At 45.1% G+C, this 24,065-nt stretch overlaps 1 protein-coding gene across 1 annotated transcript; it reads right to left on the bottom strand.

Annotated features, from left to right (window-relative positions):
* Positions 1 to 10,944: 10,944 nt before the first annotated feature.
* On the bottom strand, positions 10,945 to 23,711 carry LOC309450985 (transcription factor Jun-like). Its single transcript, XM_082074288.1, has one exon. It carries the CDS (start codon positions 23,586 to 23,588, stop codon positions 22,317 to 22,319), a length of 1,272 nt encoding a protein of 423 aa, XP_081930414.1. The 5' UTR covers positions 23,589 to 23,711; the 3' UTR covers positions 10,945 to 22,316.
* Positions 23,712 to 24,065: the final 354 nt, after the last annotated feature.

Below are 24,065 nucleotides of genomic sequence, written 5' to 3' on the forward strand. Positions count from 1 at the left end.
GTTAGGCACAGCTGTATTTGCACCTGGGAGGCCAGAGAAGAGCCCATGTACTAAAGAGCTATTTCATAGTTTCAGTCATGTCTGGTTTTCTCTGTCCCTGAGGTTGCCATGTACAAGTATTTTTCTGGATGAAAAACAAGGCACTGCTTTGAAAATAATCTCTATGGTGTTACCCTTTATTTACATACAGGTATTCCGAGTCCCTGAAGTTCTTGTTCTCAGCTTCCACAAGCAAGGATTTTCTCAATACGAAAACATGAACAGAGAACTCAGTAATCATATTGCAACTGCAAGAGCCCTTGCGGGGAAACAAACAAACAAACAAACAAAAACATATAAGACACATTATTAAAAACACAAGGACTGGCAACATGGTGTCAGCAAAGCTGCTTCTCTTGAAATCCTGTGGACTTCCCATTCTGGGCTGCTAGGCAAAGCCTTTCCTGCATTCAGATCTTGGCTGTTGATTCACTTCACCTTGCTCAGAAGAAATGGGTGATTGATAGCAGTGATTGTAGATGTTAGATTGGCAGCAGTAGTAGCCATGCTAGCCAGCCCCAGCAGACTTTTCCTGCCCTAACTTACTCCACAGTGGGATGCTGCCCCCACTGCATGCCTCACTGACTTGTGGGGGCACTATAGATGCCACAAGAGATCCGGGACAGAGGAAATGGTGGACACACCTCCTTGCACCCCAGGAGATTGCATCAGAACTGGTTCATTTGCAAGGAATGGAAGAAGGAATTAGGTGAATCCTCACCCTCCTAAGGAAAGACAGGTACAGAGGGAACCAGGGGACCATCCACCTGCCGGCAGATGTCTAAAAGAACAGCCTCCAGTAACCTATACTGCCTTGCGAAGGGCAGTGAGATCAGATCCTGACAGGGGTGCATGTTGATCCCATGAGAAGTGTGAGACAGACAAAAAGGCAAAGACAGGGTGCAGCTGCAGCCTGCGCATGAGTTCCAGCATTGGCAAGCTGATGGAGAGGAGCCACAGCAAGGCAAGACTTGCTCCGCTGCAACCTCAGTGACACAGAGCAGCTGCTTCTCATGTCAGAGAGGCAAGCCCATCCCTAGGGCCAGGGCTGAGCTGAAGGTGGCAGCTGACCCAGCACCCCTGTGAGCCGATGGGATTGTTAGGACAGTGGGTCTTCTCATGCTGTGCTCTTTGATGTGGCTGCAGGGCTCTTCAGCTTTTTTGAGGGCCACCTGGCTTTTCCAGGTCTATGGTGTTGCCTTTCTTTGAATTGCTGCAGACAGAGGGACCTGAGGCCAGTGGGAATGAGTTAGTTGCACAGCTCCTCACAAAGGAGCACAGCATCAGCTTGCTTCTGTCCTTCTTGATTTGGCCCAGGGGAACGACTCCTCGGTAGTGTTGTTCCTGGTAAAGATGGTTGCTGATAACCAGTGGCTGCACAGTCCTAGCTCTTCCTGCCATTATGTGAAGTTTCATGAATAGACTCAGGACAGGTGGGGTCCTCGGAGTAGTGCACCCAATCTTTGTGTCTTGCCTGACTCTTTGTAGGCATTTGCCATCGTTTCTTTAGCAATCTGTTCTTTCTGTGCATTTTCCTTAAGTATTTATGCTTTCTTGGAGGGGCTGTATCCTATAATCTCTCCTGCCTTTGCTTTTACCATACACTTGGGATTTGCTCCTACATATAAACGTTATCAGGGTTCTGCCTTAGAGCCAGCCACTTGTCCTTATAGCATGTGAAAAATCACAACAGATAGACCCTAAATGGTTAAACTTTATTAGGTATCAAAATGTAGTGAAAATAAAATAATCCGAATGGGAAAAGGGAATCAACTTGGGGATTAGTCATTACTGAGTAGGATTTACAGAGGAGTAAAACCAGTGTAAAAATGTAAACTAGTTTTGCATCCACCCACCATACCATGTTTGCTTGCTACGAAACACCAAGCAAGAACAAGTAGGCACATCATCTGATTTACTGCAGCAAAGGTCCACAGGTCAAAATAATCTAGCAAAAGAATGACATGTCAGACAGCAGATGCACATGCCTGAGCTGGGAAAGACCTGCTTACAAATGCAGTGCCCACCGGTCCATTGGCCACCGTGGGGTCCTGCAGCCCAGAGATCTGCCTGCAGGTCTTGGTATTGCCTGTGTGCCCATTCTCCAAGAGATGTTTCACAGGGACTCTTGCAATCAAAAATGTTTTCCTCCCAAAGCTGTACTCTACTCTTTCCTGCTGGCACAAGGCATATCAGATCCTTGCTTGCAGACAGTACTGCAGCATTGATGAGGTTGTCAGCAGATGTGCTACCCCATGGAGAGCTCCTTTTCCTCCAATACAGCCCTTTGCAGTAAGGATGCAGATCAACCCCTCTGTGTCCCAACAACCTTCTCATGTCTTTCTCTGACAGCCCTCTTCCACCAAGCCCCAGCCAACTCCCAACAGATGGCAGCAGCCTTGCACCTTGCCAGTGCACAAGGCTCAGCACTCTGCACAAGGATAGTGCTTGCATCTGGCAGTTTTGGGGACTTTTTTTATCCCTAATCACCTGTTTTCCAGTCTCATAAACAGATTTCAGTCTATTCTGTACCTCTTCCCATGGCCTTAATGAACACCTCTTCTTTTCTTCTGACAGCATCAGTACTGCTAAGTCAAACCAAGCTTGCAGCTTGCTTACAGCCCGTTTTGGGAGTCTCATGAGTACGGGAAAGTCCTGGTTTACATTAACCCTCCTTCTCACCCAGACTCATATTTCCTGAGAAAAAAATTATATCAGGAACCCAGTGCCTACAGCCTTGTATGCCAAAAGAGGAACAAGAAGAAAACAACTGCTCAACTCCTGTTTTGCTAAGCTTTGTATTTCTGAAATATGCTCGTGCTTTTCTAGGTCTTGAGTCCAATCAGCTTTCGAAGGTAGTATTTGTCAGCACTAATGCTTCTTTTCTTCCCCTCCTCCTATAAGTCCATTTCCTCCCCCTTTTGTCTTTATGGCTTCAGAGACAGCTTTTCCTCTCCCCATTGCATGACTGGGAGAGTTTCTGCTTGCTTATTCCTCTCCTCTCTGTCTGCATCTTTGGTGAGACATATCTTCACAGAAGGCAACAGAAGGGTGAGGAAGGTCCTTCTGCTAAAGACCTCAGCATTGGTGTTGTAAAAGTAAAAACCATGGGCTCCAGAATATGTGTGAAGTTTTAGATACATTTCCCCCCTAATTTAAAAGAAATAATTATGCCAAGCCATCTGTTGCTAATGTAAAAAAAGATGTAAATAGATGATACATAGTTTATGGAGTGTCACATGAGTGCTCCATCTGCTGTGGGGAAAATCACCATTCCCCAGCAACAACACTGGGTGCTGATGTGCAATCCAAGGGTTTGGAGCAGCCTTAGGCTTTCCAAAGGCATAGTCAGCTCCAAAGGCTGCCCTAAAAGGAAAACAACTCAAACAGGGTGGATGGAGTAGATATCCGCATATCGATTCTTCCTCTCTGTTTTTCTGACAAGTAACAATAATGGCTATGTTGGAGACAGTGTTAAGTTATGCCTTTATGTGCTTGTTTCAGACACTTTGCAAACTCAGTGATCCTGCTCCCTTATTTACATTTTCAAGGTTCACCTGACAAATAGGAATCTAGTGAGCTGTATCTCTACTTAATGACAGCAGAAGGCTGCCACATGTCAAAATAACTGGGCAATAAAGTGGCAGATAAAACTCAGCTTTGATGAACGTGCAGTAATGTATATGGGCGCAACAGCAATCCTTACCTTGGCTGCAGACTGATGGACTCCATGTCAGCTGTTGTCATTCAGGAAGAGACCCAGGAAGTGCTGTGAATGGTTCAGTGTGCTCAGTAGTGGTCAGAAGTGGAAATAAGAGGTTGAGAATCATGAGGAAGGGAATAAAGGTAATTAATTAATTCAATTAATTAATTCTTTTGTGTGTCTGCACCATGAGCCTTCTACCTAATTCTGGTCTCCCGATCTTAAAATGTGTGCAATGACAGGACAGGACAAACTCCAAGGAGCTGCAAGTATGGAGTAGTTCTGTGCCAGGATGTGACAAAGGTACTAGGACTCCTAACCTGCAAAATAGAGAAGGTATGGTAGAGGTCTAAGAAACAACGATTCCAACAGGAAAGGTGAACAAGGAAAACACTATTCATTGCTTCTCATGCCACCAGGTTTAGGTGGCACCCCATGGAGCTGGCAGCACAGTTATCTTCTCCTACTGGAGCTGGCGATGTCAGGAGCTTGTGCAGTTCCAAAAGCTTTTAAACAAACCTGTGGCGTGAGTACCACTAGAACTATTAAATGTGGAGGCCCTAGGATCTCTCCCTCCTTAAGTTCCCAAATGCTCATGGGCAGTAGGTGGAGGAAGATCTTTTATCTAACCTTACGCTTTTCTGAAGTGCATGCTGCTGTCAGCCAGGGAGCTGGCTCAAACAGCCCCACAAACTCACCAACCTTGGACCAGCAGTTTCCCAGGACCCCGTATCATGTTTTCAGCTTGCAAGAGATTTGGGACAACAAGAGAGAGTGCAAAGCAACACAAATAAAAATCCTTTGCCTTACCCTGTAGGAAGCACAGCTTGGTTGAGAAAATGCTCTCCTTCCCCAGAATACCAACAGTCCCTCAGATGGCACAGGAAAGTCTTTTCCCTTCCCGTCCCTGCCCAGAAAGCTGCTTCTCAGAGGTACATGCCAGCAGAATCAGGTGAGCCACCTCTGAGATGATGCTCACACGTGTGCTCAGAGGGCATTTAGGCACGTGTAGACTGGCTGTGACTGGACCACTCCTCTTCTTTGCATTTTACAGCTGCCCAGAGGGCTGTCTGGCATTTATGTCCTCGGCATGGCTGAGCAAACAAGCAGTGTGTCATCTCCAACAGACTTCTCCACCCTTTGCTGGCTGCCTTTCAATTGTCTGCTTAAGTGTGTTGCAGGCAAATATTTGCTCTGTGGTCTCAGATGCTACCTCGCTCCTGTTTGCCCAGGCTCTCACTTCAGTGCCTTGAACATGGTGCTTACTCCGCCCTGGGGTGTTCAAACAGATGCCAAGTCACAAGGGCGCAGGTTTTGTGTCCGCTGCTCTCTAGCATGTCTTCCTTCCCTGGTGCTGGCAAATGTGGAGGAAGAAGAGACAAACCAGGCACAGAGATATCCAGGCTGTCAAACCTACCTGGAGACTTTGCAATGAGTGCGTCCTTGCTTGGGATCGTGACAGCCACAACCAGCACAGCAGTAAGCACCAGGAGGCGAAGGGCAAGGACAGGAACCAGGCCTGCATTCTGTAGACCTTTGTGCAAAGGCTAAGACCCTGTGTCTCAGTTTGCTGGGACTCTAGTCTGCTGCATGCCCAGAGAAGTAGAGGTTTGGGGTTGCACATTTTTTACCCACTTGCGTGCAGAGCTGTCACTTGGGAGGGCTGCATTCAACTATGTGTGTAGTTTTATTCTGTTGGGCTGTGCTCCCATGAGGAGATGCAAGCTGGGTAAAATTAGTAGTTACAGACTATGAGGAGTGCTGTGCCTGAAATAGCCTGGAAAGCCACTTGGGTCTCCTCATCTCAGGAAAATGCTGCTGGTGGGGGTCCTCAAAACTCCTACAGCTTCTCAGGTAGGGACAGAACTGTCATCTTTACCTACAGACTCCACCTCATTGTTTCCAGCATGCAGCACTTGGGAACAGGAGCCAATCAGTGTGGTCCTTCCCTTCCTCCACAATGGGATACTGTGGGGAGGCAGAGGAGAGAAGTATCCTGCATATGTGGCCAACCTGTGAGTGTGGGTAGGCTCAGAAGCCTTGTGTATGGCCTGTCTGAATAAGGCAGGTGCAGGTCCATACTTCCCGGGTCTCTCTCACTGGGGTGTTCAGTTTGACTGGTTACCCTGTGCTCCTCTCAGAAGAGCCCTGGCATAGCATGCAAGGAGCAAGAGGAAAATAAAGTTCACTGTGATTTTTTCTCTCTTTTTATTTCCTTCTCATGAGCTCACAGCCTCAAAAGCTCAGAAGTGCAGCCAGACCCTTCCTGTTATATGACAGGGGGGCAAAGACCCCCAAAGTCCTCCCTATGTGCCCTGATACCAAAGATGGCCCTGACGCACCCAGGGAAGTTTAGACAGGACTAACACCATTGCTAATGCAGACTGCAAGGATTGTTCGAGTGAAGCAGCAGCTTTGCAGAAGATCCCACATGGTGTTAATCTGGCAGGTACCAAGGGAGAATAGCCCACTGAAAGGTCAGGTTCCAGCTGTTTCAACAGTTCTCAGCCAGATGGACAGGTTCTGCTGCAGGATACCTGCACTCGGGTAGCGGTGTGGCTGCTACAGCAGCATGAAGCAGTAAGAAGCAGTACGCAGGGGTAAATATGATGCACCAGCTGAGCCATCAGCACCACAGTACCCAGCTGTAACAGCAACAGATCTGTCTGAGAAGGAGGGACTCACCTTCCTGCAGCTTCTTGCAAAGCTGGTGCCTATAGGAAGGAATCAAAGTGTGTAGTTTTAATAAAGCAACACCAGCATGCAGTTTGAGATGTAACACATTCTTTCTTTCAAGCAATTTCTCTTTCTAGCTCAGCACATTCTGTCACATAAATGCAATGGAGGACACCAGAAAGTGTTTTATCTGTTGAAAGTAGAAGGGAAAGGGAGCAAGGGCAGTACATGGCTGTGCATTGATCCCAGCTGCTTGGCACAAGACGGACACTCCCCTGGACCACACTTTGTAAATCTGTCATTTCCAGAAAACGACAATGAGTCATGTTTGCCCTGTGTCTCACTCAAAGAAACTGAAAGAATTAGCTGGTAAGGCATTGGGAAAGGCTTGTTATGAGTCATGCTGCCAGAGCCATAGCTATACAGGCACGGGAAAGCCCGTGTGGCTGTTCCCAAGCAGTGGCCCATGGGCAAGAGTGTCCCTTAAAATCTCCAGAAATGGTGATCAGAAGGACTCCAGAACCTTCAAAAAGGCAGGGGTGGTCCAAGGGGGATGTTGAGGGTTAAGGATGTTCAATGATTTAATGAAATAGCATAATTTGCACAAATGGGTTTTGGCTCAGGTCTGCCTCATCCACAGTGCATGCTCTCAAGCGGTCTGGAAACAGATTTCAGAATAGTCGGTAAGGAAGCATTCTGTCCACCACTCACTAAGAGCAGCCACACTGTAAAAGAGAGAAATTATACAAGAGGATGGAGAGTTGTTAATCTCCTGAGATCAACCCAGCTGGCCAGCAGCTGGAGTTAAAGCTCCATCTTTCCCCAAAAGACTACAGTGAAGAGCAAAAGAGACTCGAATACTTTCCCTCCAGTGAACTCTTTCTTAATCTCCAAATGCAAATGCTGAAGAGCCTTACCCTGTGGTAAAATAGCAGAGGTAATCTGGCACTGTTGTTCTGCCTTCTTAATTACCTTGAAGTTGCCAATTTTCTGAAGTGTGCTTTGGGGAATACTTACAAGTCCCCCCCATGCTGGTGTTTTACGCCAAAGTATTTACATTAGTCTCTGTTTTGTGTAATTTTCTCTCTGAGATTTTCCTTCATTTTCTCCCCCACCTAAGCACGCTAAACATGAACTCCAAATTGAAGTGAGATCCAAGAGCTCCTTGAAGCCGAGGGGAAAATCTGCAAAGGCCACCCGTTTTTTAGGGCCACGTTCTTGCTGTGGTTTTATCTCGGTCCTGCCCAGCATGGGACAGCAAGGCTGTGCTGACTCTGCAGGCTCAAGGCACAGACGTGTTAGGCAGTGTCTCTCCTCTACAGCTGCAGTAGTTGGTGAGTTCACTAGTCCATTGAACAGAGATGTTCCCCTTTTGTACACTGACTGATGAAACCACGGAGGGGACCACTCCTGCTGGTATGCATTCTATCTGGCCCCTCTTTGGGAGCGTTCATTCAGTGATCTGCAGAGCAGAGGAGTATCCCTGCACACCTGGGCAGGGAAGGCAAGTAGCTGCCATCTGCCAGCAAGTAGCTGCCATCTGCAGCCAGAAGGAGCAGGTGGAGATGAAGCATTAGAGAAAAGTGGTGAGCTGGAGGCACCAAAGCAGAGCTCAGGCACAGAGAAAGTATATGAAAGGGTTGGGCAGGAAGGCAGAGTTTCTTTTTGCAACTGTGTTTTAAGCATCAGGACTTGGAGAGCATCAGGAGGTCCTGCTACTTGCTGAGGAAAAGAGTAATGTAGGGACACAGCTATTCCACTGAGCTCAGGCCACAGGTAGCTGGAAATCTCCTTCAGTACTAAGATTTGGTTAAGGCCCCTCATTGAGGCTGCTAAGCAGATGCAACTGTTGCCAGCTAATAGCTCATTTCATATTTGTTTCATTTGGGCCCACAGCTCAGAGCCACGGACGACTGAGTTGTCTCCTGTCCTGCTTGCCAACCACCAAGAGCAGCAAGCTCCCTATGGAAGCTGTGGAGAGACTGTTCTACCAGTCTCAAAGGAAAAAACTTATTTGGTTAAAGTAAAACAAAACAAAATCAACCGGGAAAAAAAAAAAAAAAAAAAAAAAAAGAATGGACATTTAATCCTAGGCTTATTAATCTTAGGTAGTGTGGTTTTAGAGCTGCTGTGTTCCAGTTTCTGTGACTCTGTGGCTACAGGTGCACAGAAGCTGCCAGGTCTGAGCAGAGCAGGAGTCTATCTAACACAACAGGGTGACTCCATGTGTGTCCATAGATTAGTAAAGCTGCAAGGAGGTGATCAGAAATTATGTGATGTAGCTGTCCTATTTGTCTCCTCCTGAGCCCCCTGGTCTGGGTTACTTTATTCCTGAAGAATGATCTTTGAGATACCCACCAAATTTTAATCACTAGGATGCATTACCAATAGCAGCCAAATCATTTGCCATGAGATGTATTCCAGGACTGGCCTTTGCAACTTGGACTGTCAGGAATCAGGCCTCCAGCTGTGCCTGACTTACAGACCACAGGCAGCCAGTAGGAAGCAACCTCCATCCATCCAACCACCTCTCTGAACTGATACACTCAATTATAGTCACCAGCTCCCCACCTCCCCTGTGGCAGGATCTTTCTGGGACTGACTTTTGAGATCTGCAGCAAGAATAACAAAACGCACGAATTTTGGATTCATCAGGATGGCTCAGATGATGAGACATCTGCCCAAATGTACTGAAATACTGTCATTTACACTTCCTGGCCTCATTTACAGTTGGTGGGGGGAAACCCAATGCAATTTGTGTGTCATATCTTGCACATCGCTACATCACACCAGAGAATGCAAAAACTTTAAAAAATTAATGCAGCCAGATGCAGGTGAAACAGAAAGTAACCAGCCCACATTGGGATAAATGACAAGAGGTTCCCAGCTTTTATATGTCACCTGCTACTTGATTTCTGGCAACTGATGCCATTTCCAGATCTACCTGAAGGGCATATATCAGAACTTGAGTTGCCCAGGCTGAAGGAAAGAAATATTAGGCTGCAAGAGCACCATTAGGCCTTTGCCTCAGTCTTGAAGACAGATAGTACCCAAGAATAAGTTCTGATCTGTTGAATTACTCCATTAGAACACTAATTTTCAAAGCTGTGCAAGAACCCAGAGACAGAGCGTGTGGAACGGGATCTCAGAGTCAAAAAAAAGAACACTATCCTGCACATTATTCAAGCAAGGCAAAACACCCAGCTTTTACACCACACCCTGTGAATAATAGGGCACAGTCTAAACTATCTGCTTCCTAAGTGCTTCTGAAGACACCACTCCGAGGCACTCAAGGCCAGAAGAACTGAAAGCTTAAAGAGAACAAGTAAACGCTCCATCTGAAGCTCTATCAAAGTGTTAAAGGCTCTCACCATCTTGTTGTTCTGCTTCTCTTCTGTATTTCATTTGAAAAGCATGAAGATTATTGCAAGAGTGCTACAGACTCCTCCAGGAAGAAATCTGTATTGGAAAGGAGTGGAAATCTGCAAGGAGTGGTCTGGCTAGCATGTGTGCAACACAGCCTACAGCCATGCACAATATGGAGATTAAAAAGCATTAAGTTACTCCCAGAGCACTGAAAAAGGCATGGTTTGCATTTAGAACCACAATGTACTCACAGTTTCCTTTCCTCCGCTCCTCTAACTTCTGCATGCTTTTGAAGTCTTAGTATTCATATCTTAAATCAGAAGAAAACAGTCCCTCCACCATTTCTTCAGTATCAGAGAATGAGCCAGTGTGTGCTTGGGGTGTGAGTTGGTGTGTTCAACACCAGTGGCACTGCTGCGCTTCTCGACTCTTGCTTCAACCTGGTGGCCTCAAAGCATTCTTGTTAGGTCTTGACACTCAGTCCTTCCCATCATCAATGGGTTTGGAAGGATGTATCCAGAAAGCATGGCTGCCTTCCCAGAGCTGAGGAGCTTTCAACCGGCATTTGAGAAGTGTTTTTAGCATGTAGCGATGTTTGCTGAGTAACTCTCCTTGGGGAATATGTCAAGACATAGCAATGGGCATAAGAACTATCACAGCAAAGAAAGAAAGTTGCCTTATTCAAGAGATTTGTTCCAGATGTGACTTCAGAACAGTTTAAATGGCAAAACCTTTTACCATTGCTGCTTCTGCTGGAACAGAAAAGTCAAGACATGGACAACCGGAGTTCTGTCCAACAGTGCTGATTACTTTTCTTAGCTTTTCTTAGAAACAGCCTGAAATCTGGTGTCACCAGAGCTGGACTTTCTCTTTTTTTTTTTTTTTTTTTTCTTTTTGAGTGTACTTTTTAAGTTGCATCTGCACTAGCATATAGGGAAGTTATCCTGAAGAACAGCATTTTTACAGGAAGAAATTCTTCCTTCCTTGCACTTCAAAATGTTGATATGACCAAAAGAGGCAGCACATTAAGCATGATTAAAAAATACATTTTAAAAAGCCCAGATCAATAAATTCTTCTTCAATTTTCCAGCAAAATGACAACTATGCCTTAAGCTGGCTTTTCAGTATCTTGCTGAAATAATGAAGAACACAGCCAAAAATATGAATATAAAGCAACTTTAATTTTCCTCTAGATATTCATATTAAAGAAATAATACTCATGTCCAAGTACTGTACATACAATATCTTCCTTATAAACTCTTTAGTTTAAAACACGTACAAAATTGCACATTGCAGTTTGCAAAAAATCATAAATACCTTTTTGCATGTAAATAATTCCAGCACAAGGATCAATGTTATACATTCCAAAATGTCAAAGTGTCTGTTCAGAAACAAACAGAAACAAACAAACAAATCCACTGTGATCTCCAGGTCCTAATGTTACAAATCAATAATTAACAGATATCTAATTGATGTTCTACACACAGGGATACAAAAATGAGCACAAGGCAAGTCGCCTTTTAGTCATAAGTACTTAAGACAGAGGCTTGGAATACAACTCTGCTGCCATTTAAACCCGTGGTATCCATCCCACAGTATTTAGTGGTAGCAGCATTGAGTTAATTTTTCCAAGATTGCAAATCACAGTATGCCTTACTTTTAATTCTTAAACAAGTTGGCTACCACTGAACAGTACAAATTGGAAAATTATTGTAAACACAGTTATCACTGTTGTATATTCAGTAAGTTACAGTATTCTCTTAAACACATCACTAAATTAAGAAAATGTTTTACATTTAATCAAGTGCAAGATGCCAACTAATATTGTCCACTTCGTCTCAAAAATAAGTATTTTTAACATAATAGTACATAGTTTGTAAAAGTAACAAAAAATTACAATGGACATAATCCTCAGTTGTATATTATTAAGCCCTGTAGCTTCATTTTACATTAAAAAAAAAAATCACCGCATCAGAAAAAAAGCTGCCAGATAAACCTCCCCTGATCAAATCCAGCAAATGAGTAGCTACTGAATTTTGTTTCACTATTATTGCCTCCTTGACAGTACACCTGTTTGAATAGTTCCCCAAAATCATCAGGTTTTTTTTTAAAAGTGGAAGTATTTCTGTATCCATATGAAGTAATTTATTTCTGGTTGGGTTTTGTCTGTTTGTTTGAAACTATTTAAATATTATCATTTTAAAAAATTCTTCCTTGTGCAGAGATTTTGAAAGGGTTTCTCAGAGGCCTCCTCTGTGCCAGCTAATTTAATAAGGCAGAATAAGAAGGTACACATAAACCCAGCTTACAAGAACCCAGGAAAGGATGTAGGCAGACAACCACCCACCAATTAGTTGCATATAAGAACAATGCTAAATCTCCACTGTTCTGTCTCCACCTTTTGTTTTGAACAGCTATCCTGGATGAGAAAGTTTCAGTGCCTTGCCCAAAGGCCGGGAAGAGCTGTAGGACAAAAAGAGAGGTTGGGGATGCTGGTGGCTACCCAGCAGGGAGAGGTGGCTTCTCTTTTTCAGAATATCCCTTTGGTCCATTGACCAGCATGTGGCATGACTGCAATGCCAATGAGGACCACAGGACTTGCATGATCCTAGCAGCAGCCCCAGCACATGCTATTGCAAGGCTTATGGTATTGCAGGGCATCAAGCGTTTTCTATACCACAGAATTTCAGCAAGAACACCACCAGAAACCACCAAGTGCTTTCAAAGCTGGGTCCCATTGCCCAAGAGCTCTCTCCTTTTTAGGTGATGGGAGTTAGTTGCTTTGTTCAACTGATTAAAAGACATATTGCTCAAAGAATAATGGATTTCATCTTTCCCAGTTTGCACCTATCTGGAGCTGCTCTTTTCTTAGAGGGATATTTTGATTAACAGAACATTAGCCATCATGAATACAACACAGCCAGGGCAGGGATATGGTCCTCTAAACCTCAGAAAGGCTTTCAGTCTAGGCAGAAACTGCAGAAAAAACAAGCGAGCCTTAAATGAGCTGCTCCAGGAAAGAGAAACTACTGCCCTGGAAGAATGTCCTACAACTCCACAAACCGAAAAAAACCACAAGAAACTGCAGAGCTACTTCAGCAAGAAGACTTATTCAGCAATACAGACCCAGTCACCTGTCCTGGTAAGACCCTTGCTAGGGAGCCTAAGAGTTGCTTTCAGGCATCATAAAGTAGAGGTAATCCAACAGATAAACTTGAGTTTTAAGGCTCAGGAGGCTCAGGGCCTTTCACAGCAGAACAGCACTGATACTGCCCTCTCTTAAGATGTCTCCCTTCTTTCCTTTTGACCTTAAGAAGCCAGTAGACCCACTCCTAATTAAGAAGAGTGAGAGTGGTAAGAATCAGTGGCTATACTTTGGCGGGTAAGAGGCCTATGCAGACTTGCTCATCATTTTCTGTTTGAAAGCCAGGAATTGCAAAATACTATATTGCAACTTTTATTCCCTTCCCTTTGTTCCCTACAAAGTAGCTAAGTGCAACCAAGGCAAAATCACTGGTGCAAGAACTGCACTAAGAGTCTCTTTAATGAACAAATAGCACTTTGCAACAAAGCAAAACAATTCGTTTTGCTTGTGTTAGGTCTTTTGTTTCTGGCTTGGTGGGGGTTTTTAGGGGTAGAAAGGATGAAAAATAAACAAAGCCTGAGTATCTAAACTGTTACATATAAAGGAATGCTCAAGGGGCTCACAAAAACTTGTTTTGCTACATGTTGAGCAACATCACATGGGAAAGCCTTGAAATTAGAGCAAATGCTTCAAGACAGGGCGTAGCTGCCTTATGAAGCTTGTCCTTCATAGGCCACATTTTATTAGAGAGCAAACCTTTGCATCATCAGTCAGCATTCAGACCTGGGCTGTACTTGATGACATTTCAGTATGCTGGTTGCCATGGCTATAAATAAAAAAGAATAAGTGTGAAATTAACAGTCATCAGGCCAAACAGGGAGGGGCACAGTTTCTGAAGAAGTTTAGAAGACACTAAAGCAGTAATAACAAAACAAAATACTCTAAAAAGCATTACGAAGAGCAATCTTAATTCTCTGACACTTAAAAATACAATAAATATTACCATTAAATCATATATCAGAGAAACAAATTATTTCTTCTTTGGATTCCCTGTTTTGGTTTTTTTTGTTTGTTTGGGGTTTTTTTTACTGTTGCTGATTCCTCCAACTGTCATTTCTATTGCCATGGGGGAAAGAATGGAAAAGTAGACTTTATTATATGCTTTTGGCCTGCTGGGAAAGTGGTATCATGCCACAAAGGTATCACAGACATACCAGCTTGTGCTGTGATTTCGGTTACAGTGTGCCCAGGAAGACTTTCAAACATCATCACAATTTACAATACCATTTTAGTAACTGGCACAAAATGGTTTGGGCCACTAATGACACTTGGGATGCATTTTAGAAATCCCTGTTCTGAAGGTGTCATCTTGCAGACTGCAAATTGAACAGGTGTCCTAGCTACTTACAGCCACAGCTTCTGTGACATATTATCTATAACAAGATTATTTAACTCTCCAGTAGTAAGTATTTTCCCACTATTTCTGTCACCCTTCCATCAAGGATATTAAAAGACAGAATGGTAAAAGTAGGAAAAAGAAGAATTTGACCTCTGGCTCTATTCATTAAAGGACGACAAGATTTATACCAGTATCTTCTACTGGTATCTTTCCCTAGGAGTTACTAGGTAAAAAGAGGGAGAGTATCCCCAATACACTCTCTGGAACACTCCATTAACTTTATTCCATGCCACCTCATTGCTTGTGTCCAGCACTACAAAAAAATCTGGAGATTTATGAAACAGAGGTGTGAGAAAGGTTCTCAGGCTCAACATGTTATCCTTCAAAAGGCTCAGCGTGAAACACAAGACTATCTTTATATGCCTTTTTTTAAAGACTGTTCATTCTTAAAGGTCAATTTTCCATGTTGGGCAGGAGGGTCATGCATCCCTCAGGGTGGTGGGAAACTTTCTGCACAGGACAAGAAAATGGTATCAAACAGTTCTACAGAGTTCAAACTACTTGTTATAATTTTTTGATTGTTCAGTTCATGGTCTCAGAAAAAGGACATGGTGAGAAGCCTGACATTTAACCACTTCAGCTTTCTCCATCTATGACAGAAGTAATACCACCACTGATTGTAACTGAACAGTTGCAAGAGAATCTTCAAAGTACTTAGCAGAAACGTTTTCAAATTTATTTAAATAAATTTTAAGAGAAGAGTAAAACAGAACTTAAAGTAGAAAATAAAACAAAAATGCAAAATCAAAACAAAAACAAAGACTGCAACCAAAGTTGTTTTTTGTTTTTTTTTTTCCTGGGAAGTGATGGAGGGTCTTTTACTGATCTCCAGTGACACAGCTCTCTGGACTGTGTGGAGCTTATTTAGGCAGCTTACAATTCCACCCTGAACTAGCTCTTAACCAATAAGTAACAGGAGAAGTAAATATTTTCAACAGTGTGCTAAATATCATAATCTAGCAGTGTATTAATGCACAGTGAACTGGTCATATCTATTATCCGCATGTGCTAGCAAGGCTTCCTAGTCATCCATCACTCCAAAGCATTCCTACAAAAATCATAATTTCTCCAGAAAAGCCATTCAGCCAGCACCTATACTCCTTAAACTATTGCAGACCATGTTTTTTACGAGCACTAGAAATTCAGAGCAAAGCTCAATTTACAGCTAGCCATGCTATGGATACAGATGTTTTCATAACAGACAAAAAAGGAAATGGCAGGCAGGTAATTATTTAGGGTGACTCCCTTGCAAATATTATTTATTATAACCCCTCCTTCACTTTGCAGCAAATTACTACATATGATCTGGAGCACATCAGATTACATTATGGCTAAACATGACTTTTAAATTAATTATCTTTTTGTGTTAACATAGCATTGCAAGATTTCACAGTCTTCCAGTTTGACTGGAAATCTAAAAAATGAACTTGCAATCACACACAGAATTGCAGCTTAGTTTTCCTCTGGGAGAACTCAACCACAACAAAGAGTATGAATATGCCTCATTGCATACTGCTGCAGCTAAGAAAATCACAGTTCCCCTCCATTTGGCTCTTCTCTATGTACAATACTGTCTGTGCACAACACCTTGACATGTTTGCAGGTATCTACGTTCTGTTCATAAAGGTTGGATTTGCTGGCTTTTCCTGTATCAGCAGCTGGCACCAAGCTGAGAGAATACCAAAGCAGAACTCCAGCACAAGAACTCATGTCTCGTGCAGGCACAAGGCCAAGATTCAGTGCTTTCACACCAGTGACATGCTTTTGTCAAGACTACTCAACAGAAAGCTGCATTTCAAAACACAGTGCTGGTGTGAAGATACAGATCCAAGATTGGTTTCCTTCTTCTCCCCGCCACTGTTTCCTCAGCAGGACCCTGCAAAGACAGCTAGTGTGTGGCATTCTGGTTGACCTACATGCAGTGGACTGTTTCAACATCCAAGCAGAGATCTGGTTTGTGACTATACTGACGCAGAAAGTAAACCTTCTGGTATGCAATAGCTTAGGAAAACTGCTTCCAGATCAAAGCAAGCAGCAAGAATCAATACCTGTAGCAAGTCAACAGGATGGTGACTTGGAAAGCTGCCCTCATTATAAATTAGGTGTGTACATTTATAAACTATTTTAGCAACATATGGACAACAGCAGGTTCTCCATTATGCACTCACTGCTGCAGTGTTTCTCAGAAACCTACATTTAGTTTGTCACAAAGAACTACTTCGTGTAGAAGTTGCTTCTGTCCCGCCTCTGAGTTACTACCAGCCATTATGAAGAAAGAAGTTTCACAGCACAAACAGCTGCAAGCCACTTCATGGGCAGGATAAAAAGAGAGATCTTTGAAACACAGGACAGGAAAAACTGAGAATGAGTAAGACCTCTTGTCTCCCTTAGTGTATCATAACGGCCTAAGATTCCACAAATTTAGATTTAATTCATCAACACCTTCACAATAAAGTTTGCATGTGCAGTAAGATTAGTAAGTTCATAAGAAGCTTTAGATTCTGCAGTTTGTCACAGGAACATCACACAGCACTGGGTACCATAGATGCTGATGCAGCCCCACAGCAAGCAACTGTGGCACTAGAAAGATCAGTCAACATTTGCAGGATTATTACACACTGAGAAAGCTTTCTGTTCAAGGCTTTTTCTGCTGATACAGGTCTTGCCAAATACTAAAAAAGATGAATCCCTGACAGGCTGCACTGTCCACCTCTGATGGAAAATGCACAGTCACTGCATACAACACTGATTAAGTGACCAATGAGTGTCAAAACAGCCTAGGAACTCTTCAACGTCCATTCTCAGTAAGTAAAACAGTAAACAAAATACTTGGAACATGGAAGTGGTTTTGTACAAATTAAATATGTACACAGATATGTCATACTCCAATTTGTCTACTTTCTAAGCATATAAACTTAGAGAATCAAGTAAGGAAAAAGCAAAATTACACAGCAGCAGATACAGTGGCACATAGGAATAAAGGAAAACGTAACTCACTGCTTTTTCTTTTTTTTAACTTACACTCCAGAGCAGAAGGACACATAAAATGCATTGAAGAGTGACTTATGTTACAAGCAGATGTTTTTTCTTGCATATTAATTTCAGATATAGAGAAATTTTCTCTAAGAAGCTACTAGACTGAAATAGCCAATGGCAGACAATTCACTATTTTCAGCACAACTAGTAGTTCAAACATAGCTTTTATCTGTACTTCAGACACCACCAAACAACACTATACAACAATTTTGAAAGTATCATCAAGCTGTATAGTTACCAAATAAAATTTCCACTTTAACAGCTGCAAACTACAGAATGCCTCAGGACTTAACTTTGGGAGATCGTGCCTTTGTCAAAGGTGAGACACAGTCAATCAGATATTTAAACAAACAAACAAACAAAAGGATGCCTCAGGACTCTTCCTTCAGTAGTGACATAAACATGTACCAAGATGACAGAGAATTGTAGCAGGGCCACTCTGAACACCACATGATATTCAAGTGATTTATGACATGCAGCAAAGACTCCAAATTATTAGAGGTTTTTACCTCTTGCAAGACTATTACAGGCTCCTGAGAAAAACATCACCACCACCCACAGAATCACCCCTCTCTGTAATCAAGACTTACTGCCCCCAAACACCTGCACTTCTCAATATATGCAAAGTACTTGTGTTTTACAAATTGCTCTCTAAGCTTGCCAAATGATCTCATCCTGGAGTTCCAGTGAAAGTTGTAAGAACCACTCACCAAGCACTAAGAGCTATCTGTACACCTTGTGATACTGAGAGACCTTACTACCCATTTTATTCTGGGGAGGAAACCAATCAACTTTTCCTGTAATGATGTAATTTGAATCAAGCAGTCTCCCTGCACTCACAGCAAGCACGGGCAGACCTGATGGGAGCCCCACCCTCTGCCAAAGGAAGGACTCAACAAGACTTCCCTCACCACAAAGACTCCTCCTCCCACTCCACAAGACAGAAAGGCCTCATAACAATTCAAAGAAATTAGAGCCATTTATGAATCAAACTATTTTGCTATAGCACCTAAATAAGAAGGCACTTCACATCTAGATCAAGACATCAGTTCACGCTGCTGACGAGCTGCAAAATGTGCACAGGAACAAGCTTCCATCAACCAAAACAAAGGAAGGGACTACATAATCTCCAGAGCAGAGATTACACCTACGGCAAATAAACAAAGAGGGCTGTTTGGCATAGGTTTGGATCTGAATGCAAAACCAGTTCAGAAAGGCATGAGGGTAACATGCAAATCAAGTTACACAGTGAGAATCTTTGTAAGGACTAGTGAACAGTGTGCACAAGTAAAACAAACATGGTACAAATTTGAAGGAAAAAGAAAAAAAGCTAAAAAGCACTGAGTTTCCACTGAACATAAACTACTTTGTTAGGGTTTTTTGGTTGTTTTTGTGCAGGGAGGGGGGTGGTGTTGGTTTGGTTGGTTTTGGTTTGTTTGTTTTTACAGCGACATACAGCCAACTTGCATGCAGTTACTGAAAAGGAGCTATGTATGTAAATGTATGTATATATGTAAATCATATAAACAGTCTGGAAAATTTTTATCCAGTATCTATCTTTTAGCATCTCACAGTGACCAAAGTTTTAGGCAGAAAATCAAAGCCTAAAAGACATAGACATGAAAATTCCTGCAAGGAACTGAACAAAAAAGGCAGGACAACAATAAGGAGGCCACATTTAAAGATTTAGGAACACAGCAGGGATAAAAGTCAGAGTGGTGATATATACTAGAAGATAGTAACAATCAAGCCTGATGGGAAAGTACTCTGAGTCTTGTGATACTGGTTCAAACTAGGTGCTTAGGCTATCCACTCATATCTCTGTGACAGCTGCAGCAACCTCTATGGCACAGTCAATAGTGAAGAAAAAACAAACCAAGAAAACCACCACCTCACACTATTCTCAGATTTTGGTCACATCAGTGTTAGATCCTGTGTCTTCAACTAAATACCAGATAAAAGAACACATTTATGAAGGTAACCTCTCATTCTACAGAAAACACATTTATTTTGGACAACTCTACTACCAGAATAGTAGCTTCTGGCAGACAGCTGGAGCCACCAGCCTCACTAGTAACCTGTCATCAGAGTAACAGAGCTGGCCTGTCAGCACTTGTACCACCTAACAGGTATCAGCTAGAACATTAACCAGGCTATCAAAGAAGTTACCACATGAGATCTTTAAGAAGCTGGATGCAGGACTGCTCTAGCAGAAAGCTCAAATGAGAATGAGGTAATGTGTGGTGGTTTCCAGTTTTAAAACTACTATGCTAAAAAGGGTGAGCTCATTATAACCCTGCCCAGTTGTAGCCTATTATAGCCCTGCCCTTGGCTGGGAAGGGGAATCGTAGTGATTTCATGTGTCTTATGGATCCCCCACTTCTCCTTGGACACTGCTAATTTATTCTGACAAGAAATGGCAAGATAAGTAAAGAACAAGTACTGCACAGCTATATTTATCACTGTCCTGTTTCCTACCACAAGACCTTTACTTAGCCCTACGCTCATTTGCAAATACAAGAACTGAAACAGCAGTGTCCACACATGTAATTTTTATGAGTTTTTCTAGGACTCCTTAAAAAACCCCCACCTTGCTACATATACAGTAAAGCTAAGCATCTCACATCCATGTATGTACCAGGCAGCATTACCTCTCTCACTAGGGAAAGTGTGTTAAGTGTCAGGGGAAAAAAAAAAACAACTTTTAATTTCTCCAATCTTGTAGTATCTTCACAGATAGGTGATACCTGCCACATAGTAAAAACCAGTTATTTTTCACCCAGTTATTACGTAACAGCCAGTGCTACAGATTGTATGCTGTCTGGTTCAGAATGCCTGTAAGAAGTATTTAAACGTGTCTTAAGATCAAAATGTTTTTTTATGTGTTCATTAGCATTTCTAACAGCAGAAGATACTGTTACAGGCAATCATTTCAACTACTGAAAAAGGTTCCGGTGACATGATTAAACACTTATACAATAATTAATATGGCTTCTACCTAATTTGCATATGCATTAAGAAAAGAAATATCCTCAGAGCATCTCAGCTACAATAATACAATTACTATGCATTGTCATGTCATTTCACATATGTGTCAGGAATGATTATGCACTATAAGAAAAAACTCACACACCTGATTGCTGCAGCTCAGCTTTCTGAACAGATAGTACTCACACATCCCCAATAAAAGCAAAAAAACATGTGAGTCTATCCCATTGTTCTTGAATTTCAAAGCATCAAGTGTAGCCTTCAGAAGAAGTAAGAGATGCCTAACAGCTCCTGAGTGGGTTTAACAGATCTGAGCAATGGCTTGTACAAATAAGGATGTCTATGCCCCCTTGGCTCCTCACACAATCCCCCATTTTTACCAGCTGGCACAGACACATATCCCCATGTAAGTTTTGCCTCTGAGTTCAAGCAGAGATTTTAGTGCAGTTTCAAAGAGGGGAGCAGGCCCTGCTCTGCAGCTGGATCTGCTCAGGAGAAGCCCTGCCCTCCCCCAGAAGCAGGCCCGACCTGCGGCCCTCACGCTGAGGGGCTTCTGGTGGGGTGACCGTCACACTCTGACAGAAACTTTCCATGGCACCATGCCACAGGGCTCGGCAGCGCTCTGTTAGCGGCTATGCTCAAAACACACAGGTGCAGCAAAAGCAAGGTAGGCAGCAGTACTGAGCAAGGGATCTAAAGCTTCTGAAAACTTATTGAGGATTATGTCTAATCAGAGGATTGCCACTCTCTTCTACTAGTAAAATCTTGACAAAGTCATAAATCAAATAAATTCCTCCCAACTATTAATAGAAAAACAATTCACATTCTAGCACTGACTTTGTCTCTAGAGCATTACAGAAAGTTCCTTTAGAACAAAGTAGAACAAGAAGCAAGATATATAGATTTCTACTGAAAAATAAATCTACTTCTCCTTATTATTTCTGCAATTTATTCAAGCATAATACAATGGAATTACCACCTTTATAGCTAGCCCACCCCAAACCTGAGCCCTTTTCTGTATCACACAGAATTGTTACTATAGTTATATAGCGCAAACACTACTGGAATGTACACAGTGAAGGAAAAAAATAAAAAAGTAAAACTTTACTTGCCAAAGTAACACTTTACTTGCCAAAGTAACCGTTTCACTTCTAACCTGTTATCTAGAAAAATAAGGTCTAAGCAACATCCAAAATGTCCAAGTTTCAATAAATAACTATCAATGCCCCAAGTTTGCACTGGCACAAGAAATATGGAGCGTACAGTTTAGAAAAGTATTTTCAAATGGCTGAGTCAGGAACGCATTTCATCCTGCTTAAGATTTACAATAAAAATCACTTCCCTCCAGGGTTCGATTTTAAAACTTTAGTCATCTAAGTGCAAGAGCACCCACATAGTTGTCTTAACTCTCAATGGCAAATTAAAGCTCTAGAGAAAGACAGTATTTTTAAAAAAGTTCTTTATCAATACCATGAAAATATACATAGCCATATTATGTTTTAAATATATATATACACGCACATCTCTTCAAAAGGGTATGATTCTGGCTTTTTTTTAAGTTTCAAAAGCTTATCCATTGCTATACAGTTCAGTAAGGTGTATTATGAAACAGAGTTTTTATATCCCCCATGAAAATAAAGTTGAATCTTTCTGTAAACAGGAACTTCCTTAATTTCCGAAATCTCTACAGACCTCAAGTACTTCACTGAAAAAAAATTAAAACAACCACCTGCCCCAGAACCTCCCACGGAGACCCTCGCTGCCGAGTACAACATCCACAGACCCCGGGAAACGCTTAACAACACCCGGGTCCTGCAACCGTCTTCTCCGGGCGCAAATAAATACTTATAATTAACAATAATAACACAAGAACGACGGCGGGCGAGCACCTCGGCCCCACGGAGCCTCCGCACCGCCCCGGCGGCGGGCAAGGACGGCGCAGGCTTGCGACGGGGCGTCCCTCCTCAGCAGGCGCTGGTCTCCGGTGCTGCGACCGCCTCGGGGGGAGCCTCCCGCGGCTGAGCGGCGGGAGGGGGAGGATGGCCGGCGGCGTTGATGTGGCAGCCGGAGGAGAGGTGGCTGCGGACGCGGCCCTGCAGCTGCGTAACCTGGGCGCGGAGGAGGTTGGCGGTGGCGGCCAGCTCGGCGTTCTGCCCCTTGAGCGCCTTCACCTTCTCCTCCAGCCGGGCGATGCGCTCCAGCTTCCGCCGGCGGCACTTGGAGGCTGCGATGCGGTTCCGCAGCCGCTTGCGCTCCGCCTTCAGCCGTTCCTGGCTCTCCGCGTCCAGCGGCGACAGTGACGGTGGCGTCGGCGCGCTGCTTCCGCCCTCCCCGGCCGCCGTCGGTGGCACCTCGGGCACCGTCTGCGGCTCCTCCAGGGACCGCGCTGGGGGCAGCCGGCCGCTCCCCAGACCTGCCGCCCCGAAGGCCAGGCCCGGCGGCGGGGCGGAGGCGGCCGGGTACGCGCTGCCCGAAGGGCTCAGTGGCCCCGTGGGGTTGAAGCCGCTCAAGTTGGTGTAGACGGCCGGGGGGTCGGCAGCGGCGGGGGCTCCTGGCGGCCCTGGGCGGGTGGCGCAGCAGGGTCCCGGCGTGGAGAGCGGCGGCGCCGCCAGGAGCTGGTTTTGCTTGTGCAGGTCTGCCAGGGCCTTAACGAAACCGTCGGCGAATCCCTCCTGCTCCTGCGTCACTGGCTGCCGGTAGAGAAACGGCCCCGCCGCCGCTGCTCCGCCGCTCCCCGCCCCGGGCGCAGCCGGCCCCGGGCTGCCAGACCCCAGCCCCGCGCCCCCCTGGATCAGCAGCTGCTCCAGGTCGGCGGCCGGAGGTAGTTTCAGCAGAGGCAGCTCCGCAGCGGAGCCCAGCGCAACCTCCGGGCCGCCGCGGGCCGCCGCCACCGCCGCCTCGCCGCCGCCCGCTGGCTCCGCGGAACCGGCGGGCGGCGGCGGCGGGGCGGCGGCCGGCGGCGGTAGCAAGCGCAGAGCCGCCGCGCGGGCGCCAGCGGGGGGCCGAAGGGCGAAAGGTCCTGGGAGCGGCGCGGGGGCGGTGGCCGCCAGGTCTCGCTTCTTCCCGGCGCCCAGAAGCAGCTTCTGCCCCGCCGCCGCCGCCGCATCGGCTCCGGGTCCGCCGGCGGTACCGAAAGCCGGCAGCGGCACGAAGTCGGGCAGCAGCTCCAGTCCTTCCTCGGGGTAAAACGGCGCCTCCATCTTCACGGCAGATCGCCCGCTACGCCCGCCGCTCATGCTGCCGCCCTCGCCGGCCGCCGGCGGCGGCTCCGGTGCGGCGCCGCGCTGGGCGCCTGCTCCGCTGGGCCAGCCGCCCTCGGCTGCCAGCGGAAACTGAGCCGCCTCCCGGCGCCGCCGGCCCCACGCTCCGCCCCGGGCCCGTCGACTGCCCGCCCCGCCGCCGTCGGTCCCCCGCCCGCTGTGCTTGCGCGAAAGGGTTTGAGGCCGCAGCCACTGTGTTGCGCCGGTGGGGTGCCCGTGGGGTCTCCACGCTGCCTCCCCCCGAAAACTCTCCCCGCGGCTGCGGTGCGGGACAGGAGGCGCTGCCGGCGGCTCTACAGGGGACGAGGGGTTTCCTGTGAGCGTCACGGGGGGATGCTTCAGCCACGGCACACGTCCTGCGGGAGGAAAGCAAGCAAAGCTCACGCGTGGCGGCTGCTGTGGGCAGGTGCTCGTGGGCTGGGTTGTGATGGCTGGGCACAGCGTAGTGCAGGT

Source organism: Streptopelia decaocto, assembly GCF_964273445.1.
Source record: "Streptopelia decaocto genome assembly, chromosome: Z".
In the NCBI taxonomy this organism is placed as follows: Eukaryota; Metazoa; Chordata; class Aves; order Columbiformes; family Columbidae; genus Streptopelia; species Streptopelia decaocto.